At 39.3% G+C, this 24,439-nt stretch overlaps 1 protein-coding gene across 1 annotated transcript in view; it reads left to right on the plus strand.

The window, feature by feature from the left end:
• Positions 1–1,638, plus strand: part of gabrd (gamma-aminobutyric acid type A receptor subunit delta) — a 30,143-nt gene extending 28,505 nt beyond the window's left edge. The window contains exon 9 of the mRNA XM_042762944.1: positions 1,219–1,638. Within this exon, the coding sequence (XP_042618878.1) occupies positions 1,219–1,308 (90 nt within the window). The 3' untranslated portion in view covers positions 1,309–1,638. The remainder of the gene's footprint in view (positions 1–1,218) is intronic.
• Positions 1,639–24,439: the final 22,801 nt, after the last annotated feature.

The raw sequence follows: 24,439 nt of genomic DNA on the forward strand, positions 1-24,439 counted from the left end.
GGTCCTGAGACGTGTTGTCTAACCTCAATAGAGTTCAGAATGTCTTTGGATGCTGATCCCAATGCATCTTTTTCATTATCAACATGGATATTAAAATCACCAACAATTAAAACTTTATCTGCAGCCAGCACTAACTTGGATATAAAATCACCAAATTCTTTAATAAAGTCTGTATGGTGCCCTGGTGGCCTGTATACAGTAGCCTGTACAAACATCACAGGGGATTTATCATTAACATTTGTTTCTCTGGATAATGTTATATGATGCACCATTACTTCAAACAAGTTATACTTGAAGCCCGCCCTCTGAGAAATAGTCAAGTCAAGTCATCTTTATTTATATAGCGCTTTAAACAAAAAAGATTGCATCAAATCAACTGAACAACATTAATTAGGAAAACAGTGTCAATAATGCAAAATGACAGTTAAAGGCAGTCCATCATTGAATTCAGTGATGTCATCATGCAGCTCAGTTCAGTTTAAATAGTATCTGTGCAATAATTTGCAAGCAAGTCAACGATATCGCTGTAAATGAAGTGTCCCCAACTAAGCAAGCCAGAGGCGACAGCGGCAAGGAACCAAAACTCCATCAGTGACAGAATGGAGAAAAAAACCTTGGGAGAAAACCAGGCTCAGTTGGGGGGCCAGTTCTCCTCTGACCAGACGAAACCAGCAGTTCAATTCCAGGCTACAGCAAAGTCATATTGTGCAGAAGAATCATCAGTTTCCTGTGGTTTTGTCCCGGTGGTCGTCTGAGACAAGGTCTTTACAGGGGATCTGTCTCTGGGGCTCTAGTCCTGGTCTCCGCTGTCTTTCAGGGCTGTAGAGGTCCTTTCTAGGTGCTGATCCACCATCTGGGCTGGATACATACTGGATGCGGGTGACTGCAGTGACCCTCTGACTTGGATACAGACTGGATCTGGTGGCTGAAATATTACAGCTGGACTTAAACCTAACAAAGTTAATAAAGAAATGAAAAACATCTGGGTATCTAAATTACAAGTTTAATTTACAAGCCCCCTTTACCTGAATTATTATTTTTATTTTTATTTTTTTTTTACTTCATGATAGAATGGCACAATATTGATTAAAGCTTTATTCCTTTTTCAGTTTAAAGGATAATAAAAATAATTATTAATAATAAAAAATAATTTAAAAAGATTTATAATAAATACTATCTATGACTTTTAATAAACAACTCTCTTATGTTTTTTTGCAGTCCATGGTAAAGAATGGAAAGCAGGCCATGGTTCTGTTTTCACTTTCTGTGGCTGGCATGAACCAGGGTCTCCTCGTCTCAAACAGGTAAAACAGGGATCAGCGGGCCACTGACCCTCCTGGAGATCTGCATGAAGAGACAGAGGTCTGTGGCACTCAGTCCCGTCGAGCACAGAAGGAAAGCAGTGAAGAGAAGAAATGCTGCAAGTGTAAACCTATTGATGCTGATACCATTGATATCTACGCTCGTGCTGTCTTCCCTTTCACCTTTGCTGTGGTAAATGTCATCTATTGGGTGGCATACACAATGTAAATGATTTATAATACTTTAAGCTCTGCATGTATATAAATCAATAAATGATGTGACAACATAACTATACAATTATTAAAATATGACAATATCTGGATTATTACGTCTTATCAATATGATGATGTAGGGTAGTCTTTTAGAATATGTTAAATGCATTATGCTGAATTTACGTTTTTTTTTTTGAATTTTTTTTGTATGTTGGGTTTTTGTTGAATTTTAGGTGCCTCTGCATCTTTACAAATAGTCTTTGATGCTTTACAATTACATTTCCTTGTTGCTTTTTTGTTTTTTTTTTTCATAATATTTGCACCAGAATAGCCTTCTAAGTACTGGTATGAATGAACTAATGCAGAATGTTATACTGCTTTATGAATTAATCTTCATTCCTACCTTCACCATATTTAAAACTATTTCTTCACAAAAAAAGTTCTGCATATTTGTTGCATTGGAAGACACTACTGTTACAATGGACTCTCTCTTTTTTTTTTTTTTTTCTCGGAAATGTGACAATATCTGTGTTTTTTGCAAATTAATGTTGTTCTCAAATAAAATTCAGAGCTGTCTGAATTATTAATGTAAAAGTAGATATTTTTCTGTATGCATTCTCTTACATAGTGTTTATCTTAAAGTTTAGCATTCTCCCAGCAATTGGGTTGAAATACAAGCAATGTTGTGGAAAAATATTACATATGAGCCATGGGAACCCTGCCCACAACTACTGATGTTATGCATGAGAGTTTGTATCAGTATTGCTGATGAAGGTAGTGATGTTATTCTGAGCAATTTATCCCTTGTTCAATATCTTTTATTTAGCTTTTTCTTTTGTCAAGGCTGCTCTAATTATGCTTTTGTTCTGAAGTGCCACATTTGTGCTGTAACAAAATTTGCGATTGTCGTGACAATCAGCACATTGTTTTTGTGCATGAAAATGAACATGTGATTTATTATTTCCTGCTATATATATATATATATATATATATATATATATATATATATATATATATATATATATATATATAATCAAATATATTAATGCCACCACTGTGTGGTAAGTCTGTGAGGGGCCCTTGGCACCAGGGTAATGACATGACAAAGTTGATAAATAAAACTGTTCTTGTCACCCAGGATTGGAGTGTTTTGAGATTGGATTGGAAAATGCCTATGAACTAATATTAATGATTACTCTAACAGATATCCTGATTAGAACTCATGGTAGAATGTTGTATAGTGTGGTGTCTCTGATCCACATTACAACAATATGTGTGTTCGACTTGAAGCAGCACTGTGCAGAACGATCAATATATGACATCAAAGTATCATAAGAGCAATTCAATGACACCTACTGTTAATAGTGGTGATGCACTAATACAGGGCTATTCAATTTTGTTCTAACCCTGTTTAATTAAACACATCAGCATCAGATAATTAAGGTCGGCATGATTGCTTGATTATTACAGGCAGGTGTGTTTGATTATGGTTTACTAAACTCTGCAGGTTTTGTTCCAACCACATCATTGGATAGCCCTGCACTAAAGTAACCTATGTAAACCAATATTGAACAAAAGTTCAATATAAAGATTCTTACTTAACATGGATTCCCACTTTTCCACGCAAACACCTCAGTCGATTCAATAGATCTCAATCTGAATGAATTTTGGTCAGATTGAAAGAGGTGGTGTATACCTGAAAAAATCTGATCAACAAGAAAACTATGCAAAATTTTTTTGCATCATATACATTGTAAATGCTCAAAAATACCTTGCACAGATTCGCAGAGCTTTGATGCATATGTTTACTGTAACAATGGTTGACTGAGAGGGTGGGATCCAAGTGCAAAACATTTTATTAAAATATCAAAAGTACATTCAGACACATGGGAAACAAAGGCAAAAAGAATATATCAAGGAAAAATAATATATCAAGACAAAAAAAACAAAAACAACCAGCACCACATGTGAAACATGCAATAAGAACAGCATCAGACAACAAAGGATTACAAGGATTAAATTAAAAAATAAGTATTTTTGAGACATTTCTTAACTTGAGATTTATTAGTTCTAGACTAGGGAGTCACAGACTAAGGTAAATAAGGACTAATCAGCTACTCTTTGTGAAAACAGGGATGGAACCCTAAAAACAGTAGCATGGTGTGGAACTGGGAGTAACAATAGTTTTGTTTGCAGTCACATGATTCTAATGTGTATAAATTCAGATGGAGGGCAGGATGTGAAAAGCAGAATGGATGAGATGCAGGAAAATCTGTACTGTACTGGGTATAGACTCTATAAACAAGAGAAAGGTATAAACAGAAAATCACAACATCTGTTGGATGCGAACCTAATGTTATGAAGAGGAGTGATTTTTTTTTAAAACAAATTGAAGTACTTGCCTTCCATCGATGCAACAGATATGAGCAACCCTGACTCCAAACAAATTATTATTTACCAAGTCAATCCCGCAATTGTATGAGGGATGCGAGATATATGTCACTCCTGAAACTTTGCTGCATGTACAGTACACGGCATGTAGCTGTTGGTCCTGTTAGCAGCATGAAAAACAAATCTTTTATTCAAATTCTGAATTGTTTATATGTAGCCTAGCAAAAAAAATGCAAATAGCGCTTCCATATTATCACTAAAAAGCTATCACTCATGTCAGTTTATCACAATCTCACATTGTTCCGTTACAATCAAAGAAGCTTTCCAAACTGCACAATGAATCTCTTATTTGGATTGTGAGTACATGTGGAATTTTTATCAGTGAGTGAATTATTTGGATTGTGAGTTATGCCCTCGTTTTCCACTAATACTCTGACTCGTTACCTGAGGCTCTTTGGTTACGGCGGGCTCGTGCTCACATCGGTGCAATGCTGGGATGATGGTTTCCTGTATTTGGCCCAAGTGTTCAAGTGAGGATGAAGACCACAAATGTGTGTCGAACTTTTCATTAACTGATGGGACACACTTATAGTATTGTAAAAATGCAAGAATTTACATAGCTTTATTTTAATTTTAAAATTTTGCAAATTATAAATGTCTGTTCTGTAGTCCCTATAACAGATGACACAATTTAATTTCTGGTGCTTCTAATTTTCAGATTAATCGGAACCGATAGTTGATTGCTGGAACTATTGGCAAAAATCCATGTGATAGTTTTTCCATGTTGTATCTGTTGCTGAAGAGGCTGAGGCCCTGTCCCAAATCATACCCTAAACCCTCACGGTCTTCCTCTGAGTCCACACTTTTGTGACATAATGCCGCTTTGACTGTCGGGTCAAGTCTGATTTTTTTTTGATGTTGATATGTTGAATAGCAAAGGGGGTGCTCGCGAACACTAGGAATGGTTATTGTTAAGATTTTAACTGTATTATTACTGCTTATCGATGCGGTAGTTTAACAGTTTTGGTACTTTTTGTTAGACATACATACTGTACATACGTACATACAAATAAACTTAAACAAACTGATAAATACAATAAAACAAAGATACAAATAAAATAAACAGTACTTTAATTTTTCCATGAAGGTTTACTAACATTACTGTTCTGGTAGGTTATATAGCCTACAAAAGAAATCTAAAAAAGTAATCAAATGTAAATGAACACTGCATAGTTTTCACTGTATGATTTGATATAATAATGCTTATTAAAGCTAACGTTATTCAGACTGAGAGCTGTAAGTGATTTACTCTTTGCATGTTGCTGTATGATTAACATTGATGGCCCAATTTTCTCCCAACTGTTCACATCCACTTAAGGCATAAACTATGAAAGTGATGTGACCCATACTCGGAATTTGTGCTCTGTATTTAACCCATCCAAAGTGCACACACACAGCAGTGAACACACACATGGAGCAGTGGGCAGCCATTTATGCTGCGGTGCCCGGGGAGCAGTTGGGGGTTCGGTGCCTTGCTCAAGGGCACCTCAGTCATGGTATTGAGGGTGGAGAGAGTGCTGTACATTCACTCCCCCCACCTACAATTCCTGCCGGCCCGAGACTCAAACCCACCACCTTTGGGTTACGAGTCTGACTCTCTAACCTTTAGTCCACGACTTCCCCTTATGTTTAAATGTATACTCTCCGAGTTGGCCATTTTGACATATTTTGTGTGTATTGATTGCATGGACGTGCACCTGGCACCCGAAGACCAAATTGTAATTTTGCTTAAATTAATTTAGAGAAATTAAAGGGATACTCCATCCCAAATTATTATTTTTTTTCATTATTCACTTACCCCCATAGGGATACTCCATCCCAAATTTTTTTTTTTTCTCGAAGAATACAAAAATAACGACTTTATTCAACAATTCCTCTCCTCGGTGTCTCTCCAAATCAGCGTAGCACCATTTTGGCAAATCTGAGCAGTACACGTATGCTCTTCTGTATTAGGAATTGTAGAGGAATTGTTGAATAAACTCGTTATTTTTGTTTTCTTCATGTACAAAAAGTATTCTCGTCATTTCATAACGTTACGGTTGAATCGCTGATGGCAGATGGACTGTTCTGACGATGCTTTTCATACTCTCCTGGACCTTGACACTGTTATTTATTTGCCAGTCTATGGGACAGTCTCAAGCCTTCCTGTTTTCATCCAAAATATCTTAAATTGTGTTCCGAAGACGAACACAGCTTTTACGGGTTGGGAACGACATGGGAGTAACCCTTTAATTCTCTATATTGGAGCGTGCGCAAACATTTCAGCCTGGGGAACATCGTCTCTTGCGCGTATTATTGTGCTTTCAGCGTTTTATTATCAAACATGTCCCTATATTTACTGTAGCAACAGTAAAGATGGCATTTTACAACAATCACGATTGTGCTGATTCTGATGCTGGTGCTGTTAAGGGAAGGAAGTTTTTAATAGTTTTAGCTCATATCTTCTTTTTTATAATCCTTAGAAGCCAAAATCAAAAAAATAAAAATAAAATGAGATTAATATCACACCCACAGGCCTAAAGTGTAAGCAGACGTTTGAATGTTTAGTTCATAATTAAACAGGGTTTCATGTTGCTCGCTTTATCTGTGAGCGCGATCTCGCTTCTGAATTGTGAATAGCAAAAATGTGTCATAGACAAATGTATAAATATTATTGCATATAAAAATATAGTATTATAAATATATTATAAATTATATAAATATAATATTTTTTCATTAACTGTTACCTCCTGGTGGCCTGCCCAACTGAATCCAAGCAGCTGAGTCCTTGGCCATCTTCAAGAAACGACTAAATACATATCTGTTCCATGTTTATTTGACCCTCTAACTCTAGCATTTTCTATTCAGTTTTAAATCTACTTTATCTATTTATCTTCCTTTTTATTTAAAAAAAAATATACATATATTTTTCTATTCTACTTATTTTTCTGTGTTTGTGTGGTGGTATATATATATATATATATATATATATATATATATATATATATATATATATATATATATATAAGTACAAGTCAAAAGTTTGGAAACATTACTATTTTTAATGTTTTTGAAAGAAGTTTCTTCTGCTCATCAAGCCTGCATTTATTTGATCAAAATACAGAAAAAACAGTAATATTGTGAAATATTATTACAACTTAAAATAATAGTTTTCTATGTGAATATACTTTAAAAAAATAATTTATTCCTGTGATGCAAAGCTGAATTTTCAGCATCATTACTCCAGCCTTCAGTGTCACATGTAACATCCAGTCTATCACATGATCATTTAGAAATCATTCTAATATTCCTGATTTATTATGAGTGTTGGAAACAGTTCTGCTGTCTAATATATTTGATGAATAAAAGGTTAAAAAGAACTGCATTTATTAAAAAAAAAAAAAATCTAATAATATATATTCTAATAATATATTTTCTTTACTATCACTTTTTATCAATTTAACACATCCTTGCTGAATAAAAGTATTGATTTTATTTTAAAAAAAAGAAAGGAAAGAAAAAATTTTACTGACCCCAAATTACTGACCAATAGTGTATTTTTTTTTTAATATAATATAATATAATATTTATTTATAAAGCACATTTAAAAACAACCAAGGCTGACCAAAGTGCTGTACATAGCAGAGAATAAAATGCAGAGCAGTACAGGACAAAAGAGACAACTAAAAAAGTAAAACAAAAGAAAAAATAAGCAGTAATCGTATCAGAGTCAATAAGCATGAAAAGGCAAGAGAAAACAAAAAAGTCTTTAAAGAAGATTTGAAGATGGAAACTGAGGGAGCCAGTCTGATATAGAGAGGCAGACTGTTCCAAAGTTTTGGACCTGCAGCCGCAAAAGCACGGTCACCTCGTTTTTTAAGCCTGGATCTCGGCACGATAAGAAGGCAGTGATCGCTGGATCTCAAAGTACGAGAAGGAGTGTACGGACAGAGCAGATCAGTCAGGTACTGAGGGGCCAAATTGTTAAGAGCTTTATACACAAAAAGTAAAATTTTAAAATCAATTCTAAATTTAACAGGTAGCCAATGGAGTTTGAATAAAATAGGGGTGATCGACTCATACTTGCGTGTCCCAGTGAGGAGTCTAGCTGCTGCGTTTTGCACTAGCTGTAGGCGAGAGAGAGAAGACTGAGATAGACCAAAGTAAAGTGAATTACAGTAGTCTAGTCGTGATGTTACGAATGCGTGAATCACTATTTGAAGATTACTCTGAGTTAAAAACGGTTTGACTTTAGAGAGTTGGCGGAGCTGAAAAAAGCATGACTTTACAACAGCACTGATCTGTTTCTCAAATTTTAAGTTGTGGTCAAACAGAAAGCCCAGATTTCTTGCACAGTGGGTTTCATATGGTGCGAGAGAACCACGCTCAACATCAAACACACAGTTTTCCTTGGGCCCGAAGATAATTATTTCAGTTTTATTTTCATTTAGGTTTAAAAAGTTACTTGAAAGCCAGAGTTTAAGATCACTTAAACAGGCAAACAAGGCCTGTTTAAGGCCTACATTTTTATCGTTATGTTTTAAAGGAAAATAAACCTGAGTATCGTCGGCATACAGATGGAAGGATACTTCATATTTATTAAAGATGGAAGCCAGAGGTAACAGATACAGAATAAACAATATGGGGCCGAGGATTGATCCCTGTGTGACTCCGCAGTTCAGAGGTACACTAGTAGAGGATTGATGACCAATACGGACACTAAAACATCTATTGTTCAGGTAAGAGCGGAACCACTGCAAGACAACGCCTCGAAAGCCCACGGATGTCTCCAGACGACGTAACAGGACCTCATGGTCAACTAAGTCAAATGCAGAACTCAAATCTAATAAGACTAAGGCCATTGATTTCCCAGAGTCAGTTTCAGTGAAAATATCACTTGACATTCTTAAAAGAGCAGATTCAGTACTGTGTAGAGCTTTAAAACCAGATTGAAATGTTTCATGGAGAGAATTTGCGGATAAGTATGATTGTAATTGAATCAGTACAACTCTCTCAAGGATCTTTGAAATAAAAGGTAGATTAGAAATAGGACGATAGTTAGAAAGAGTGGAAGGATCGAGATTAGTTTTTTTTTAAGATATGGCGTCACCACAGCAACTTTCAGACTGTTGGGGAAGGAACCAGTTGACAGACATTTGTTACTTAAAATTAACAAGCCTGGTCCAACTGTGTCCATAATTTGCCTAAGGAAAGAAGGTGGAATAATATCCTGTGGACAGATAGTGGGTTTTAAGTGACCAACAATTTCATTACATGTGTCCAAATCAATCGACTCAAACTCAGACCAGATGGAAGAACATAATGGAACATCATGTGTATACACTGAGTTAGACAATTGAGATCTTTAAAAGTGTGATCTTATCAACAAATAACTTTGCAAAATTGTCACAGAGAGCAGTAGAGGGCTCTAAAATAGGATGCACAGAGGGATTTAAAACAGAGTTTATAGTAGCAAAGAGAACTTGAGGTTTATGGCAATTATTGGAAATAAGTTCAGAAAAATGTTTGCATTTTGCAGACTTTGCAGCTTTCTGAAACACCTTATAGGCATTTTTCATGATTTCATAGGAAACCTGCAGATGGTCCTTTTTCCATTGGCGCTCCGCCTGTCTACAAACCCGTCTAAGGGTACGTGTAGTGTCAGTGTGCCAGGGCACTGGTACAGGCTTGTGATTTTTGTACCTCAAAGGTGCAATAGAATTCATGATATCTGCGCAGGTTGAATTAAAAAGATTAAGATGTGCATCAGCATCCAGGTTATGCAGGGTAGACAGATTCCAGGCAGTTTCGTACATTGTGATAGGCTGTAGAAAAATCTTCACTAGAGCGTTGGGTAAGACAACGAGTTAAACGTGCCAGGGATGGATTTTTAAGTGTGCGTCCAGTGAGAGGAACAGTAAAAAGTACAGGCATGTGGTCGGAGAAAAATGCGCTGTTGATTTCTATATTCGAAATAGAGAAACCATGAGTTAAAATCAAATCAAGAATGTGGCCATGGATATGTGTTGGACCAGAAACCCACTGAGTAAAGTCGAAAGACTCGATCATATTTAGACATTCAACTGAATATGGTTTGGAAGCACAGCAAACATGAACGTTGAAATCAACCCAGCAGTAATATTTTGTCATGTTTGATAACTAGATCACCCATAAGAGCAGCAAGCTCACTTAAAAAGTCCTTATTTTGCTGAGGAGGACGATAAATTAGAGCTATGGCAATGGGGTTAACTGAGACTAATTGTAACAATTGCACCTCAAAACTGTGGTAGGAGCCGGTAGGTAGAGATCGACAGTGAAGAGTGTTTTTAAAAACAGTAGCAAGACCTCCACCGCGGCCAGACAAACGCGGGGAGTTTAAGAAGTGACAGCCGCGGGGCACCAGTTCCGAAAACGGAGATAACTCGCCGGGCTTTGTCCAAGTCTCAGTAACACACAAGAAATCCAAGGTCTGAGAGGCAAAAAAGTCATTTAAAATGAAAGTTTTGTTTACCAGAGACCGGGCGTTAATGAGAGCGAACTTCAGCCGCGATGAAACAGATGCTGGCTGTGTTTCTCGGCACAGCGAACGAAGGTTGTGAAGATTAGCTCCGCCACGGCCAGGGTGACTGTAAATCCGAGCAGGTACAGAGAGGAATCCGGGCACAATAGGGCGCAGCCATCGAAGAGGGCCATCCAGGGAAGAGTGGCCAGCAGTAAAACTGTGCGCAAACTCAGATCCCCGCCGAAGCAAGGCGAGCCGCGGATGGCGAATCGGCAAGAGGGCCGATCTGAGTCGTACAGCGATGCCTCCGCGTTTGCCACGCCTTCTCCGGCGTCTCCGGCGTGGTAGATCAACCTGGAGCTGGCACAGGTATGCAGGGGGGAGAGATGGACGGGGTGGAAGCTCGAAACGCGGTCCACAGACATCGCACCTAACATTAGGCCAGGCAGTGACCATGCTACGGATGTTTAAAAGTGATAAACGGTCATAGACCAATATAGCATTACAATAAAAACTAAATGAGACATATATAAAAACATAGCAGGTACAAAAGATAGCAACAAGGCGGTCTGCAGACGGCATGCCAAAGACATCGGCGCCATCTTGATCGATGTATGATTACGGTATGAAAATGAATTCGTTTTTTTTTTTTTTTTTTTTTCTTTTTATTCATCAAAGTATCCTAAAAAGTATCACGTTCTGAAAAAATATTAAGCAGCAGAACTGTTTCCAACTTTGATAATGAATCATCATATTAGAATGATTTCTAAAGGATCATGTGATAATGATCCTAAAAATTCAGCTTTGCATCACAGAAATAAATGATAATTTATAGTATAATAAATTTAAAAACAATTATTTTAAATTGTAATAATTATATCACAATATTACATTTTTTTTTCTGTATTTTTGATCAAATAAATGCAGGCTTGATGAGCAGAAGAAACTTATTTCAAAAACATTAAAAATAGTAATGTTTCCAAACTTTTGACCTGTACTGTATATATGTATATATATATATATATATATAATATATACCTTGCTACCAGTGCTGCGTTAGGCTAACCGAGACTTGTCATTTGCACTTACATATAGTGTCTCTCTATTGTTAGTTTTGATTGCAACTATTGTCCTCATTTGTAAGTTGCTTTGGATAAAAACGTCTGCTAAATGACTAAATGTAAAAACAGCTAGTGACTCTGGTGAGATAGAATTTGCAGGATAATGTCTATACAGCAATAACAAATGTAGGCTATATGTGTTTTCTTAATCTCTCCAGTACCGACAGCAGAACCGTTAACATCAGAGATTATCGATACTCCGGTCTTTAATAATTTAGCCCCAGGGCCCATTTAATGCTGGGTTTCGGTACCCATATCTACATGTGAATGTCTGACGAGCTGTTATACTGAAGCTTAACAGAAGGGGAGAGTGCATATGTTTTTTTGTTTGGTTTGTCACTTGCTTTAAGAATTTTTATGCACTGATTTGCTGAGTGGTGTGTCCCTTCTGTTGAAGTTGGATTTATTATGGTCTCTTTGTAACTGTGGGCATTTCATTGGTAAACTATTGAAAAGACTCATTTTGTGGGGTTTGTTTATGTGGGAAAGTAGAGGGATGAGCTGTTAATTGTTATATGTTTTAGTTAATGAGGTCGACGTCAGCCAGACGTGCGTGTGCTGTCCGGGTTGTGTTTGTGTATTTGTTAGGAGATCGCACTGTATTCCACATGTTGTTACCAATAAAAGGTCTAGAGTAAGAATGGAAGTTGTTGCACCTGCTGCCAATTATGTAACACTTGGCTCTGTTGGTGTAACTTGGGAAGTGTGACAACGGAGTTGAGGATCCAAATGCAGGCTTTATTAAAAAACGTGGTCAGGGTCAGCAAATCGGCAGGGTCAACAGCAGCAAACAGGTATAATCCAGGGCAGACAACAGAGTAATCAAATAAACAAGCAATGGTCAGGGCAGGCAGCAAACAATCACAAAACCAGATAACAGTCCAGGGTCAAAAAGCAAGGAACTAGGAACGCTGAAGCCTAACAATATTGAGCCATGAGTGTGTGTAGAACCAGGCTTTAAATAGGGTAAAACAGGCTTTAAACCAGGCTTTAAATAAACTGATGAGGAAACAAGACACAGGTGAATGCAATCAGAGATGATGAGTCCGGCAAAGAATTATGGGAAATGTAGTCTGGGATAGAGTGGCAAGAGTCAGAGGTGGAGTGCCCTCTGGTGGAGTTCATATGCACTCCAGCTGGAGATCATGACAGATGGCTTGCTAATTTTCTTGTCCTCTGGCTTACCTGGATTTTTAAACAACAAATTGGTAATGAGGATTTTGCTGTTCTGCATGAAAAAAAGTTCTGCATGAAAAAAAGCTTTTGGTTCTTTTCCTACACCATTCTTGCCATGTCCGGGTGAGCCATCTATACCTTTAGATGTCTGGCTAAAAAAGTTTGCGAACTACTAACTTGTCATAAATGCATCAGGAGATGACTGGCCAGTTGCAAGAAAGTAAGCTTTGTTTCTTCATTGCCTGAGAACAGAGGGTCAGAGTCTGCTCTATATGTTACCAAATCAAGGATGCTATTGAGACTTAAAAACTGCACTTTATTCCTCAACATAATGTTGTTGCTGAGCATCATGCATTTAGAAAATGAATTCAAGCACCGGGGAAACAATCCTGCAATATGTCGCTTCTCTTCGGAACTAGCAGCCACGTGTGAGTTTGCATCTAACAATGATGAAATGTTGCGTGATCAATTAATGGAGAATGTAAACAGTCATTGTGTTAGAGAACGTCTGCTGTTGGAGACTGATTTGACTCTTTTTTTTCTTTGATTTGACTGATTTGATAGTATTAGCAAGGCTAATACTATTGCTACTCAACTGGAGGCTGCTGGTGAACAACCTAAAATTATTTTCAAATCTTGCTGCCTTTCAGTACCTGTTCAAGCAATACAAACAACGACTGATGTTGATCGTTACAAAAGAAAATCACCTGTGAATCCTCTGTCTGTGGCTTCAAAGTCTTCTGCTACTTCCTTGAAATTGTACATTAAATTGAACTGCCTGAGCTTCAGATTATTTACATGCACGATTCAGTGTCTAATAAGATAAAATGTATTTCTACTATCATGACTGCATCAGCCTCTGTACCTGTGGAGTTGATTGTGGATTCTGGATCCTCTGTTTCCATTCTGCCAAAATCTGTGTATGAAAAACACTTTAAAAAAGACCCCTTGCTGCCTCCTTCTGTTTAATTAGTGATTTATGTAAAATCATTTTCTATTTTTAACTGTTTTAAATTTATTTTAAATAAGTCAATTTTTAAATCATTTCCAATGTTTTAAAATTGCTTGTTTTATTTTTTTTAAAATTGCTTGTTTTATTTTTTTTATTATTTTTCTTCATGATTATTTTACCTTCTTTTATGTAAAGCACTTTGAATTACCATTGTGTACAAAATGTGCTATATAAATAAACTTGCCTTGCCTTGCCTTGCTTTTTTTTAGTTATTCAATACCAGTACTTGGCTGTCTACCTGTTATTGTTACCAATGATGATATTAACTGTAATACGTCAATCTTTATAGTTAAATGGGGCACTGCTCTTCTTGGAATGGATTTGAATAATAGACTGCATCTCAAAACTGAAGGTTCTTTCAATACTTCCAGGACCTGCTCAGTCATCAGTCCCTGTAATGCGCCTTTCTGCTGCTCTGTGCCTGTTACTAAGCTAGGATGTGCAAAAGGCTTTGTGCATAAGGTGAAAATTCTCCTTTTCTCCAGGTGTGAAACTCAGACAGTTGCCATTATCTGTTAGAAATGCTGTCACAAAGTGAACATGACCGCATGTTCAAAGGAAAGTGGTTATTCAGCACATACACGATGCAGGTTTACAGTTGAATGATTTGAAATTTCACTTTAATAAAAGCAGTTTGTGCTTCCTTGGTCATACTGTCTCTGCACAAGATATTTACCCAGATGGGGATCATCTCAGTGCAATGCCTCATTTACATTTACATTTATGCATTTAGCAGACGCTTTTATCCAAAGCGACTTACAGTGCATTCAGCATATACAATTATTGCCTCATGCCTCATGCTCCTGTTCCTAATGAAAATGACTCTGTTATTGTCTTCTTGCATCATTGACAAACTATTTTCCTGTTTGACTCTGTAAAGCTGCTTTGACACAACCATACTTTGTATAAAGCGCTATATACATTGACAAATTTTGACTTGCCTTAATATGATGCCCACAGCTTCGTTCACTTCTTAGATTGCTGTTATGGTACAATACATTTATTCCAAATTTCATCTCAGTAGTAGAACCATTGCTTGCTTGCATCAGACAAGGTCTGTCTGGGTTCAGCTGGTCAGATGAAGCTTAGAATAGTCTCAGTACTGTGAAGAAGTTTGTTACTTCAAAACCCTGCGTTAGAATTGTTTGACCCTAACATTGCTTTACTGTTGTTTAACGATGCCGCGGCTTATGGACTAGGTGCTAGGTGATTATCTTTCTCGTCTACCCTAACCTGCTGACTACTGATGATGAAATTGCTCTGCATTACGTGCTCAGATTTTTTATGGACGGACTTCTTCATCAGCTGCTTTGGTGAGTCTGCCTCGCTGCTGTGGATGTGTTTATTTTTGTGTATATTTTGAAGTTAATGTTGAAAAGGACTATGTGTTTCGAGGGTCAAGTCTTGTTCCTGCTTCATTACAATGTGTCTTGGTGAATCTGGCCCCCACGAAGGTCATCAAAGAATAGTGCGCATGAAACAGCGCATTCATGAACTTTACTGGTGGCCTGGTATTGACTGCTTAGTTAAGGAACAGATTAAGAGTTGTGAAGTTTGCTTGTCTTCTGATAAGACTACAACTGTTCATGTTGCACCTTTACAACCTGTACCTTTTTGTGCCATGGGGAAATGTGGCTGTTTACATTGTTGGCCCATTTGGAAACCAACAGTAACAGAGTTTTTCTTCAAAACTTACCGTGCTACTCTCCCATTCTGTTTACTGGATGGTCTCCTTCTGAGTTACTGTGTGGTAGAAAAAATGCATATTCGTCTCAAAGTTTTCTCGCTCTTTTCTATTACTTTCTAGTAAGGAAACTGCTTTGAGTCCAAAAGTGTCATTGTCTCAAAAGAAGATGAAAACATACTTGGACCTTGGAATGAAGAGCTTGTACTCCCGAGTTCAAACCTGGAGACTGGGTGCATAAACAAATTCCAGTTCATGGTTCGAAAAGGACATCCTAGATTCTCCAGAGCCTTTGAAAATTTTACGTCAACTTGGCTTTCATGCACTTAACCAGTTGTCAGATGCGAAAACTTGCCATGTGGTGTCTCATCGTTTCTCCAGCTTGTGTGCCTACAGACAATGTCATTGCGATTGAAACTTGTGTCCTTGTCCCGCCAGTCTTTTCCTTCATTGATTGTCTTGCCTAAAAATGAACTTACCTACTGTATCTCCCTCTGTTCCTGTAAGTCTTCATCACGAGTGAAACGCCCTCCACATTGGTTACATGATTATGTCACTTAGTACTAAAGACATTGATTCCTTTATGCTAAATGAGAAATTCATTATAGTTCTAATATGTATGGTTACAGAATGTAAAATGTATTGTTAAACTAATTGAATTGGTTGTAACTACTGTATTGAATTTGCCTATTGTCAGGGTGGTAATGGAAGAGGAATCAGTTGCAGGGATAACAAAGATTTATTGAGTTTTACAACACAAACAGGAACTAAGCCACACGCTGAGAGAGTAACCAGGAGAGATTCAAGCCATGGGTCCATGGAAGTGAATGTCAGCTCAACAGGAGGTGTCGTAGGAAAGGGGTTCCAGAGCAAAAGGCAGAGAGTAAACATCCAAGAGCAAACGAGAAAGTCCAGCTCTCTGATGAAACACCAGTGGACAGAGACGAGAAAGCGAGGGATGGGAGGGAGGAGGCAGGCAGTGTGGAGTCCAACAGCCAGAGCCAATGGTGGAAACTGGGGAGCAAAAAGGGGGGGAAGGGGAAAAAACAAACTAAACTAAAGTTTTTTGGGGTTCAAAGGGGAAGAAATGACAGTCTTGATAATGAGACATGTGAAAGACAGGGTGGGACACAAGCAAAGACAGATGGGAGCCTAAGCCGCACCCGTGCCGCTGGACTTAAGACTTTAGTAAATGGTGGTATGGACCTAGGCTTGCGAACCGTTGGGGTGAGGCTAGCTTGTGCGCATTGGCACCTTAAGAGGGCAGGTCCTTAGTGGAAAGCCATACCCTCTGCCCACATACATACTTGGGTTGCAGGAGTCCGACGACGAACAGCTGCCACCTTAGCAAGTCTCCTCGCCCTGAATGTAGCGCCTTCCTGCTCTTTCCCATGTGCGTCTGCAACTCTTGACAAAGGCTTGGGCAGAGGGGTACGCGGCGGCATAAAGTTACTGTAAAGCAAACAGAGAAGGGGTGATCACCAATAGAACTTTGAAAAGGGGACATACCAGTGGCCACCACAGGTTGCGTGTATCTATGGGCATATTCTGCCCAAGTGAGCTGCTGGATCCAGGATCCGGTCTTCCTGGCCCGGGATTGTCTCGTGAATGCCAGACAGTGGGGCATTTCGCTCCAAAATCCAGGTTAGCTCGCTCAAACTGGCCATTGATGAAATCCAGAGATCAACTCGCAGAAGCACTGATCAGACGACAGAATTCCTTCCAAAAATGGGAAACAAACTGGGACCCCCTGTCAGAGACCACGTCTTTGGGAAGACCATGAATCCTGAAGACGTGATCGACTACCACCAGAGCAGTTTCCTTGGCAGAGGGCAATTTGGGTAGGGGAATAAAGTGTGCTGCCTTTGAAAAGTGGTCCACAACCGTCAAAATCACGGTATTGCCCCTGGAGGAGGGGAGGCCAGTAACAAAGGTCCGGCAATATGGGACCAAGGGCAGTGGGTATAGGCAAAGGCCCGCAGCATTACCTATGGGAGGCTTGTTTAGAAGTCTTGTTCGCGGGCACAAACCGAGAAAGCAAGCCACAAACTGTCTAACATCATGGGGCTGTGAAGGCCACCAAAAGCACTGGGGCGGGCAGAAGCCAGTGTCATCCTCAAACCTGGATGGCAGACCAGCCTAGAAGAATGACTCCACTCAAGGACTGAAGGACGCAACGTACCCGCAACAAACAACAGACCAGTAGGGCCAGCCTCTCATGACCTCTGCCCTCCGCAAGGCCTCCCTGACCCACCTCTTAATACCCTAGGAAGCAGCTGCCACCATGGCACCACAGAATAAGATGGTTTCCCTGGCGGTGTCCCCCTGCTCCCCCAGACTGGCAAAGAGACGAGACGGAGCATCCGGCTTGATATTCTTGGGACCCGGGCCCATCAATAAAGTGGTGGAGTAGGCACTATAGGTCCTGGAGCTCTGCCCGAGAGCATGAGCAGATGAGCTGAAGCAGAGGCAATGGCTGCAGTCCAAAGAATGTCCTTGTCCCGCATCAATGTCCCGCACTTTTAGAGGAGAATGGCATCTACCTCTCTGGTAGTTTCTGTGAGTCATGTGGCATGTTTGACTACCAGCAGTACCCCGCCCTGCTGACATGGCTGCCTGGCATCCTGTCAGCCGACCACGCTGATTCCATTGCTGGCCAGATCAAACTGTCAGGTGGTAACGGAAAGAGCAATCAGTTTGCAGGGATAACAAAGATTTTATGTGATTTTCAAACACAAAACAGTGAACTAAGCTACAGTCCGAGAGGGATAACCAGGAGAGATTCCAGCCAGGTCCGTGGAAGTGAGTCAGCTCAACAGGAGGCATCGAGGAAAAGGGTTTTCCAAAGCAATGGCAGAGAGTAACAGTCCAAGAGCAACGACCACAGTCCACTTCTCCATTGAACACCAGGGACAGAGAACAGCGAGGATGGGAAGGAGGAGTCAGGCAGTAGAGAGTCCAACAGCCAGAGCCAATGGGGGAGCTGATGAGCAAAAGGGGGAAGGGAAAAACAAAACTAAACTAAAAGGCAGGAGCTCAGAAAACAAGGAACAAGATAGAATGGAACTAAATCAAAAGAAAAACCCTAATATCAAAAGGTATAAAATAAGTGCAAAGAAAACTAAGCAAGACTAGGCTAAACAGCAACAGGAACAAGATCGTCAACAGAGAAAAAGAAACAGGTTAACTCAGCAGAACAGAGATTCAATCTGGCACAGGACAGAAAAACAAGAGGGGAATATAAAGGGTGACTAATGATCTAAAACAGGTTTTAACCCTAACAAGATAATGAGGTAACAAGAGGGGTGGGATAACAATAGTGCACATGGATAGCAAATACCAACTGACAGCTATGTGCTCCAGACAGACCAGGTCACACATAAACAAACCCAGATCAGGCCGGTGCCTTGACACCTATTGCACCAACAATGTATTTTGCTTTAAGTAATGGGGGAATGTTGTGTTTGAGTATTTGAAGATACTGTATTCCACATGCGGTACGTTTGTATGACAAGCTTTAGAGTAAGAATTTAAGGGTCGTGTGCACCGCTGCTGCCAATTATTAGCATTAATTTGAATAAAATCTTTAAGACTTGAGAACTTTCTTGGCTTACCTGGATTTTAAATGTAACAGTTTTGTCTACATGGTGCTTGCTCTTTTTAACCAGTTGTGCGACTGCCATATTTTGTTTATTTTTGCTTAGATAATCATCAGATGTTCTAGAATAGAACCAATTAAAGTGTGAGACTATCCATATTAGTGTTGTCAAAAGACCCGGTACTTCGGTACCAAGTCGGTACTAAAAAAATGAAAATGTCATGGTACCAGGTTTCTTTAAGTACCGGTGGTACCGAGTACCCGTTCAACCCCGGTTCTTGACGCGCATACAGCGCTATGATTTCCGCAAAGCAGAAAACGCGGCACGGAATCTCAAAATCCAGTCATGAAAATGCAACTTACATTTTAATATGGACAGTCACAGGAATTTGTCAAGTTAGCAAAAAAAAAAATTTTTTTAATCAATCAAATCTCCCATATGGACCAGTATCTGTAAATGTTCTGCGCGTCTCTGTGTGAATGAATGAATGAATGAATGAATGAATGAATGGCAGAGACATGCGGTTTTGTTTACTACATAGACTGAAGCGCGTGATGCTTGCAGTAAATTTCAGCATCTGCAGTCTCAATGAGGACATAAATACATAAACACATCACCAGAACTGTTCATGAGTCACTTCACAAGCATTTAAAAAGCCGTTTCATTTGAGTAAAACCAGTGTCAATTTAAAGGTATCACGGCAACGCCAGCGGTTTCCCACACATTGATTTTATTGACAATATCAAACTGACTGCAACAAATATATTTTTCCAAAAGGCTTTTGACTTCATTGTACGTTAACATAGCACTGGGGGGGGGGGGCACGTTTCAAAATCCAAAACCGATGCGGGGTGTTTTTTTTATCACTGTATTTCAGAAATAAACCGACTGTATTTAGAAAATTTTTGATTTCATTTCATTTCATTTTGCATGTAATTCTTGATAAGGCAGCGTTTGTGAGCTCAGCACTGCTTTGGCAGCCGTTACCGGAGAAACCTCTATCTCTCCCGCTCCTAAAGCACGTCCTGCTGGCAGAAAATGAATTTGCATATATATATTTATATATGGGGCGGGGGAGTGCCGCCACAAATAGAGTGTAAGGCTGTGGGAAACACTGCAAACCCGTCAAAATAAAAGTTCATTTTTACATAAAGGCGTTGTGCAGAAATTATTACTATTATTTAGTAGAATGTATGTGTGAGCCTCTTCTAACTGATGAAAAAATTAGTTAAATTAATTTTTTTTAAAGAAATAAATCACACAATATTTCTTCCTGTTTTAATTTTAATAGCAATCCCCCTTAATTTAACAAAAAATAAAATGTTTAAATTTCATTCATTACAAAGACAAATTAAATTTGGGTGAAACTTGTTTTACTGTTTTTCATAATTATATTACTTGTAGAAAAACCTTTTAACACAAGTGTAAATAAGTATAAAGAATGGCTATTGGTTTTATTTTTAGTGATAAAAGTGTTTTTTTTTTTTTTCTTTTTTTTTTCTTTTTTTTTAATGTTTTTTTCTTTTTGTTTTTGCTTTGGTACCGACAATGGTAACCGAGAACGGTGGGACTTTTCACTGGTATGGTCCCGAATCCTGAAATTTTGGTACCGTGACACACTTAATCATATGTATGTACTTTCATGCTATGGTCTTTGTGTTACATTTAAGATGCCCTCCATTAGAGTGTGTTAATTGCAACATCCCTAATACATTTTTTACATTTTAAAGTTGTGTGTTTTATGGCCACCTTCTGTTAAAATTAATAAACTATGAACTAACTTTCAATGATCAATATCTAATTAATTATTACTATTAATAATTAGTATTTTTATTCATTGTAACAGTCATGGCCAAAAAAGTTTTGTTTTGGTTAGAGTAGTAGCCCCAACCAGTAACATAAATTTTGTGTTTGCAACCAAAGTTTGCTACTCTTTAAGCTGTTGTGGGTTTATTACACATTGTGTCTGATTTTGTGTCGTGTGTAGATTGTAGAGTGATCAGTGCATTTTAAATAAATTGCTAAAAGGGATACTGCACCCCAAAATGAAAATTTTGTCATTAATCACTTACTCCCATGTCATTCCAAACCTGTAAAAGCTTAGTTCGTCTTCAGAACACAATTTAAGATATTTTGGATGAAAACTGGGAGACTTGTGACTGTCGCATAGACTGGCAAGTAAATTACACTGTCTGGCAGATGGACTACTCAGACGATGCTTTTCATACTTTTCTGGATCTTGACAGTGTAATTTACTATGTTGTTAAATAACATTATGTTCCTGCATTGTCTGCTGGGTTATTTAGCTTCTGTTCAGTGCACCACATTAAGTATGCCACTTAGTAATGAAAGACACTGGTATGATGCCAGCAACATGGCTAATAAACACAATTGCTAACAAATAAAATTGATAATGGGTGTGTTAGATTTATAGTGTGTGAATAATCAAGCATTGCCAATAATAAGTCGTATTGGTGGTACCGAGGGGCCCCCAAAATAAAATTCTGCTTAGGGCCCCATAAATGCTTAGGCTGACCCTGGCCTGGATGGCCACCACTATTGAACTAATAAGCTGATCTCGATATATAGAGATTATTTTTTGTATAAATTACCAATTTCCAATGACATAATATATCACAAAAAAAAACTAATAATATTAATCAATAAATAAATCAAGCTGTCATTTCATGAACTCTTGGGGCCCCTATGCAGCCACTTAGTTACTTTTATGCCTTTGGCCGGCTCTGCTGTGACTGATTTTAAACTAATTTTGGCAGCCCCCTGAAATGGATCAACTTGCTCATTCAAGGGGCGTGCATTTGTTGCTTGGATGGAGCAAGAACCCCGCTTTCTTAAAGGGGTCATATAATCTTTGATTTTACATTTTCCTTTCTCTTTGGAGTGTTCCAAGCTATTGGTGCATAAAGAGATCTGTAAAAGTTGCAAAGACTAAAGTCTCAAATCCAAAGAGATGGCTCATAAAAATGAGAGCCAAAGAGATGGCTACCTAAAATGGCTCATTCTAACAAACACCCACATATCTAAGGCGTCACACTGTGGCCGGGAAGGACATAATGCCACCTAAATGTTCACACAAAGAAAAGAATGTATGCACTTTTTATCCCTCTCTGTTGGCTTAATCGCCATGTTTGGCTGGAGATGCTGTGTGTTTAGTTGTGAAAAGGCTAAGCCACTTTGTTTGGCCTTTCCAAAGAGGACACAACTAGAAATCAGTGGTTAAGTTGTAGCTTACAGCACTGTTCCAGAACAGTTCAACCCAAATATTCAGATGTGTGCAGTGCATTTTGACAGGAGGACTGAGGACTGTTTTCCTGGAAGAATAGCCTACACTGTCAGTGTCTGTTTCTATAAAGTGGGGGGCAATTCCAATCTTTGCAATGACAGTCTGGTGCTAGTGATGAGAGCTTTGGAAATGCCCAAGAAAGTAGTTCCTTTGTCACCTGGAGACACCGCGCTGATCTGGTGCCGCCCTGGTGATTGATGTGGTACACTGCCGACATGTTGTCTGTTCTCACCAAAACATGTTTGTTCTGTAACAACGGGAGAAAAACCCTCAGGGAGAGATGGACTGCCCTGAGTTCCAACACGTTGATGTGCTCTGTGGTCCAGGGGAATTTCCAGTGTCCCCTGATGGACCTGCCTTCGCAAACTGCTCCCCACCCTGTTAGAGAGGCATCTGTCGTTATCACAGACCGTCTCGCTGGGATGTTGCCTAGAGGAACCGCTTGTGATGGTAATGACTTCCAAGGGTGTAACATTTGGACACACCTTTGTGTAAACCTTTATCCTTACATGTCTGTGTAATTTGGGATGCAAGTGAAAGTTGTTCAACCAACGTTGTAGTGGACGGGCTTTGAGAAGGCCGAGTGGGACCACAGCTGCTGCTGCTGCAATCATGCCCAACAATCGCTGAAACTGAATTAACTTCACTCTCCTGTTCAGATAGAATGATTGAGTTAGACTGACCAACTGTACCACTCTCTGGGGTGATAAAGTTGCCGTCATCAGTTGGGAATCTAGCGAAATTCCTACAAACACGGTCTGGGACTTAGATTGCTCTTTTCCCAGTTCACTTTGAACCCGAGAGACTGGACATGATGGAGCACCATTTCTGTGTCCTTCATGACTTGACTGCGAGAAGGAGCACAAATTAGCCAGTCATCCAGGTATGACAGAATTTTCAAACCTGCACACTGAAGGGGACGAAGGGCTGCCGAAACCACCCTGGTGAAGACCCTTGGAGACAGAGACAGGCCAAATGGAAGGACCCTGAACTGATAAACCCGATCTTGAAAGGCAAAGTAAAGAAACGTGCAGTGATCCTGACAGATGGGTATGTGGAAATAGGCATCCTTCAAGTCTATGGAAGTGAACCATTCTCCCAGTTCTATGGATTCCAGAATTTGTGCTGTAGTCAGCATTTTGAAGGGCAATACCTTTATGAATTCTTCGTAAGTCCAGAATGGGTCAAAGTCATTCAAAGTCAAAGTCCCCCGTCTTTCTTTGGCACTAGGAAATACTTTGAATAGAACCCAGTGAGCTGTTTGCTGGTGTTTATCTGTACAATCGCTTTTTTCTGAAGTAAGACTGTGATCTCTTTGGCCAAAATTTGTTCCTGGACTGGGTCTCTGACTATGGTCATATGAACCCCTGAAAAAGTAGGAGGGCACCACTGGGAACTGTATCCTGTATCCTGTCTTGATGGTATCTAGAACCCAAGGATCTGATGTTACCTTCTCCCAACTGTCCAGGCACAGTTGGGAGCATTCTCTGACGACTCCGAGACTGCTATGACCGGCCTCCCTGGGGTTTGAAACCCCTGGAAGGACGCCTCTTAAGTGGTCCTCCTCTGACTGGATTATAAGCCTGGTTGGTCTGGGGAGCCTGGTAAAAAGGTCTGGTTCCTCGATCATGGGACTGGTAACCCCTAGATCGTCTTCTGTCATACCCCCAAGTTTCTGAACGAGGAAAGTGTGGGGGCTGAAAAGAATGAGCAGCCCTATGGCCACATTTGGTAGGGCCAGCAAATGTTTGCTGAACTGACTCCCATCTGCGTCTTGCCTGAACAGCAGTATCCAGTAAAGCCTGTGCATCAGTGTGAAATATCCGACCTGGAACCACTGGCATATTAGTCAGATCCTTCCTGATTGCGTCAGGTAAAGATGTTTGAGCCAACCAGATTTGTCTTCTGGCTAAAATAGCAGAAGACATAGATGCCCCTATGTCCCTGGTAAGCTGTGAGTGTGTGATGAGTGCTGTGTCAATCAAGCTCATCACATCACGCTCTTCTTTATTATCAACTTTTCTTAACGCAGCCAAAACTATTGCTAGAGCATTTCCTGAACGGGCTGCCTGAGTAGCTGCGTTATATGCTTGGCTC

This window comes from Cyprinus carpio, chromosome A8 (genome assembly GCF_018340385.1).
Source record: "Cyprinus carpio isolate SPL01 chromosome A8, ASM1834038v1, whole genome shotgun sequence".
NCBI classification, from domain to species: Eukaryota; Metazoa; Chordata; class Actinopteri; order Cypriniformes; family Cyprinidae; genus Cyprinus; species Cyprinus carpio.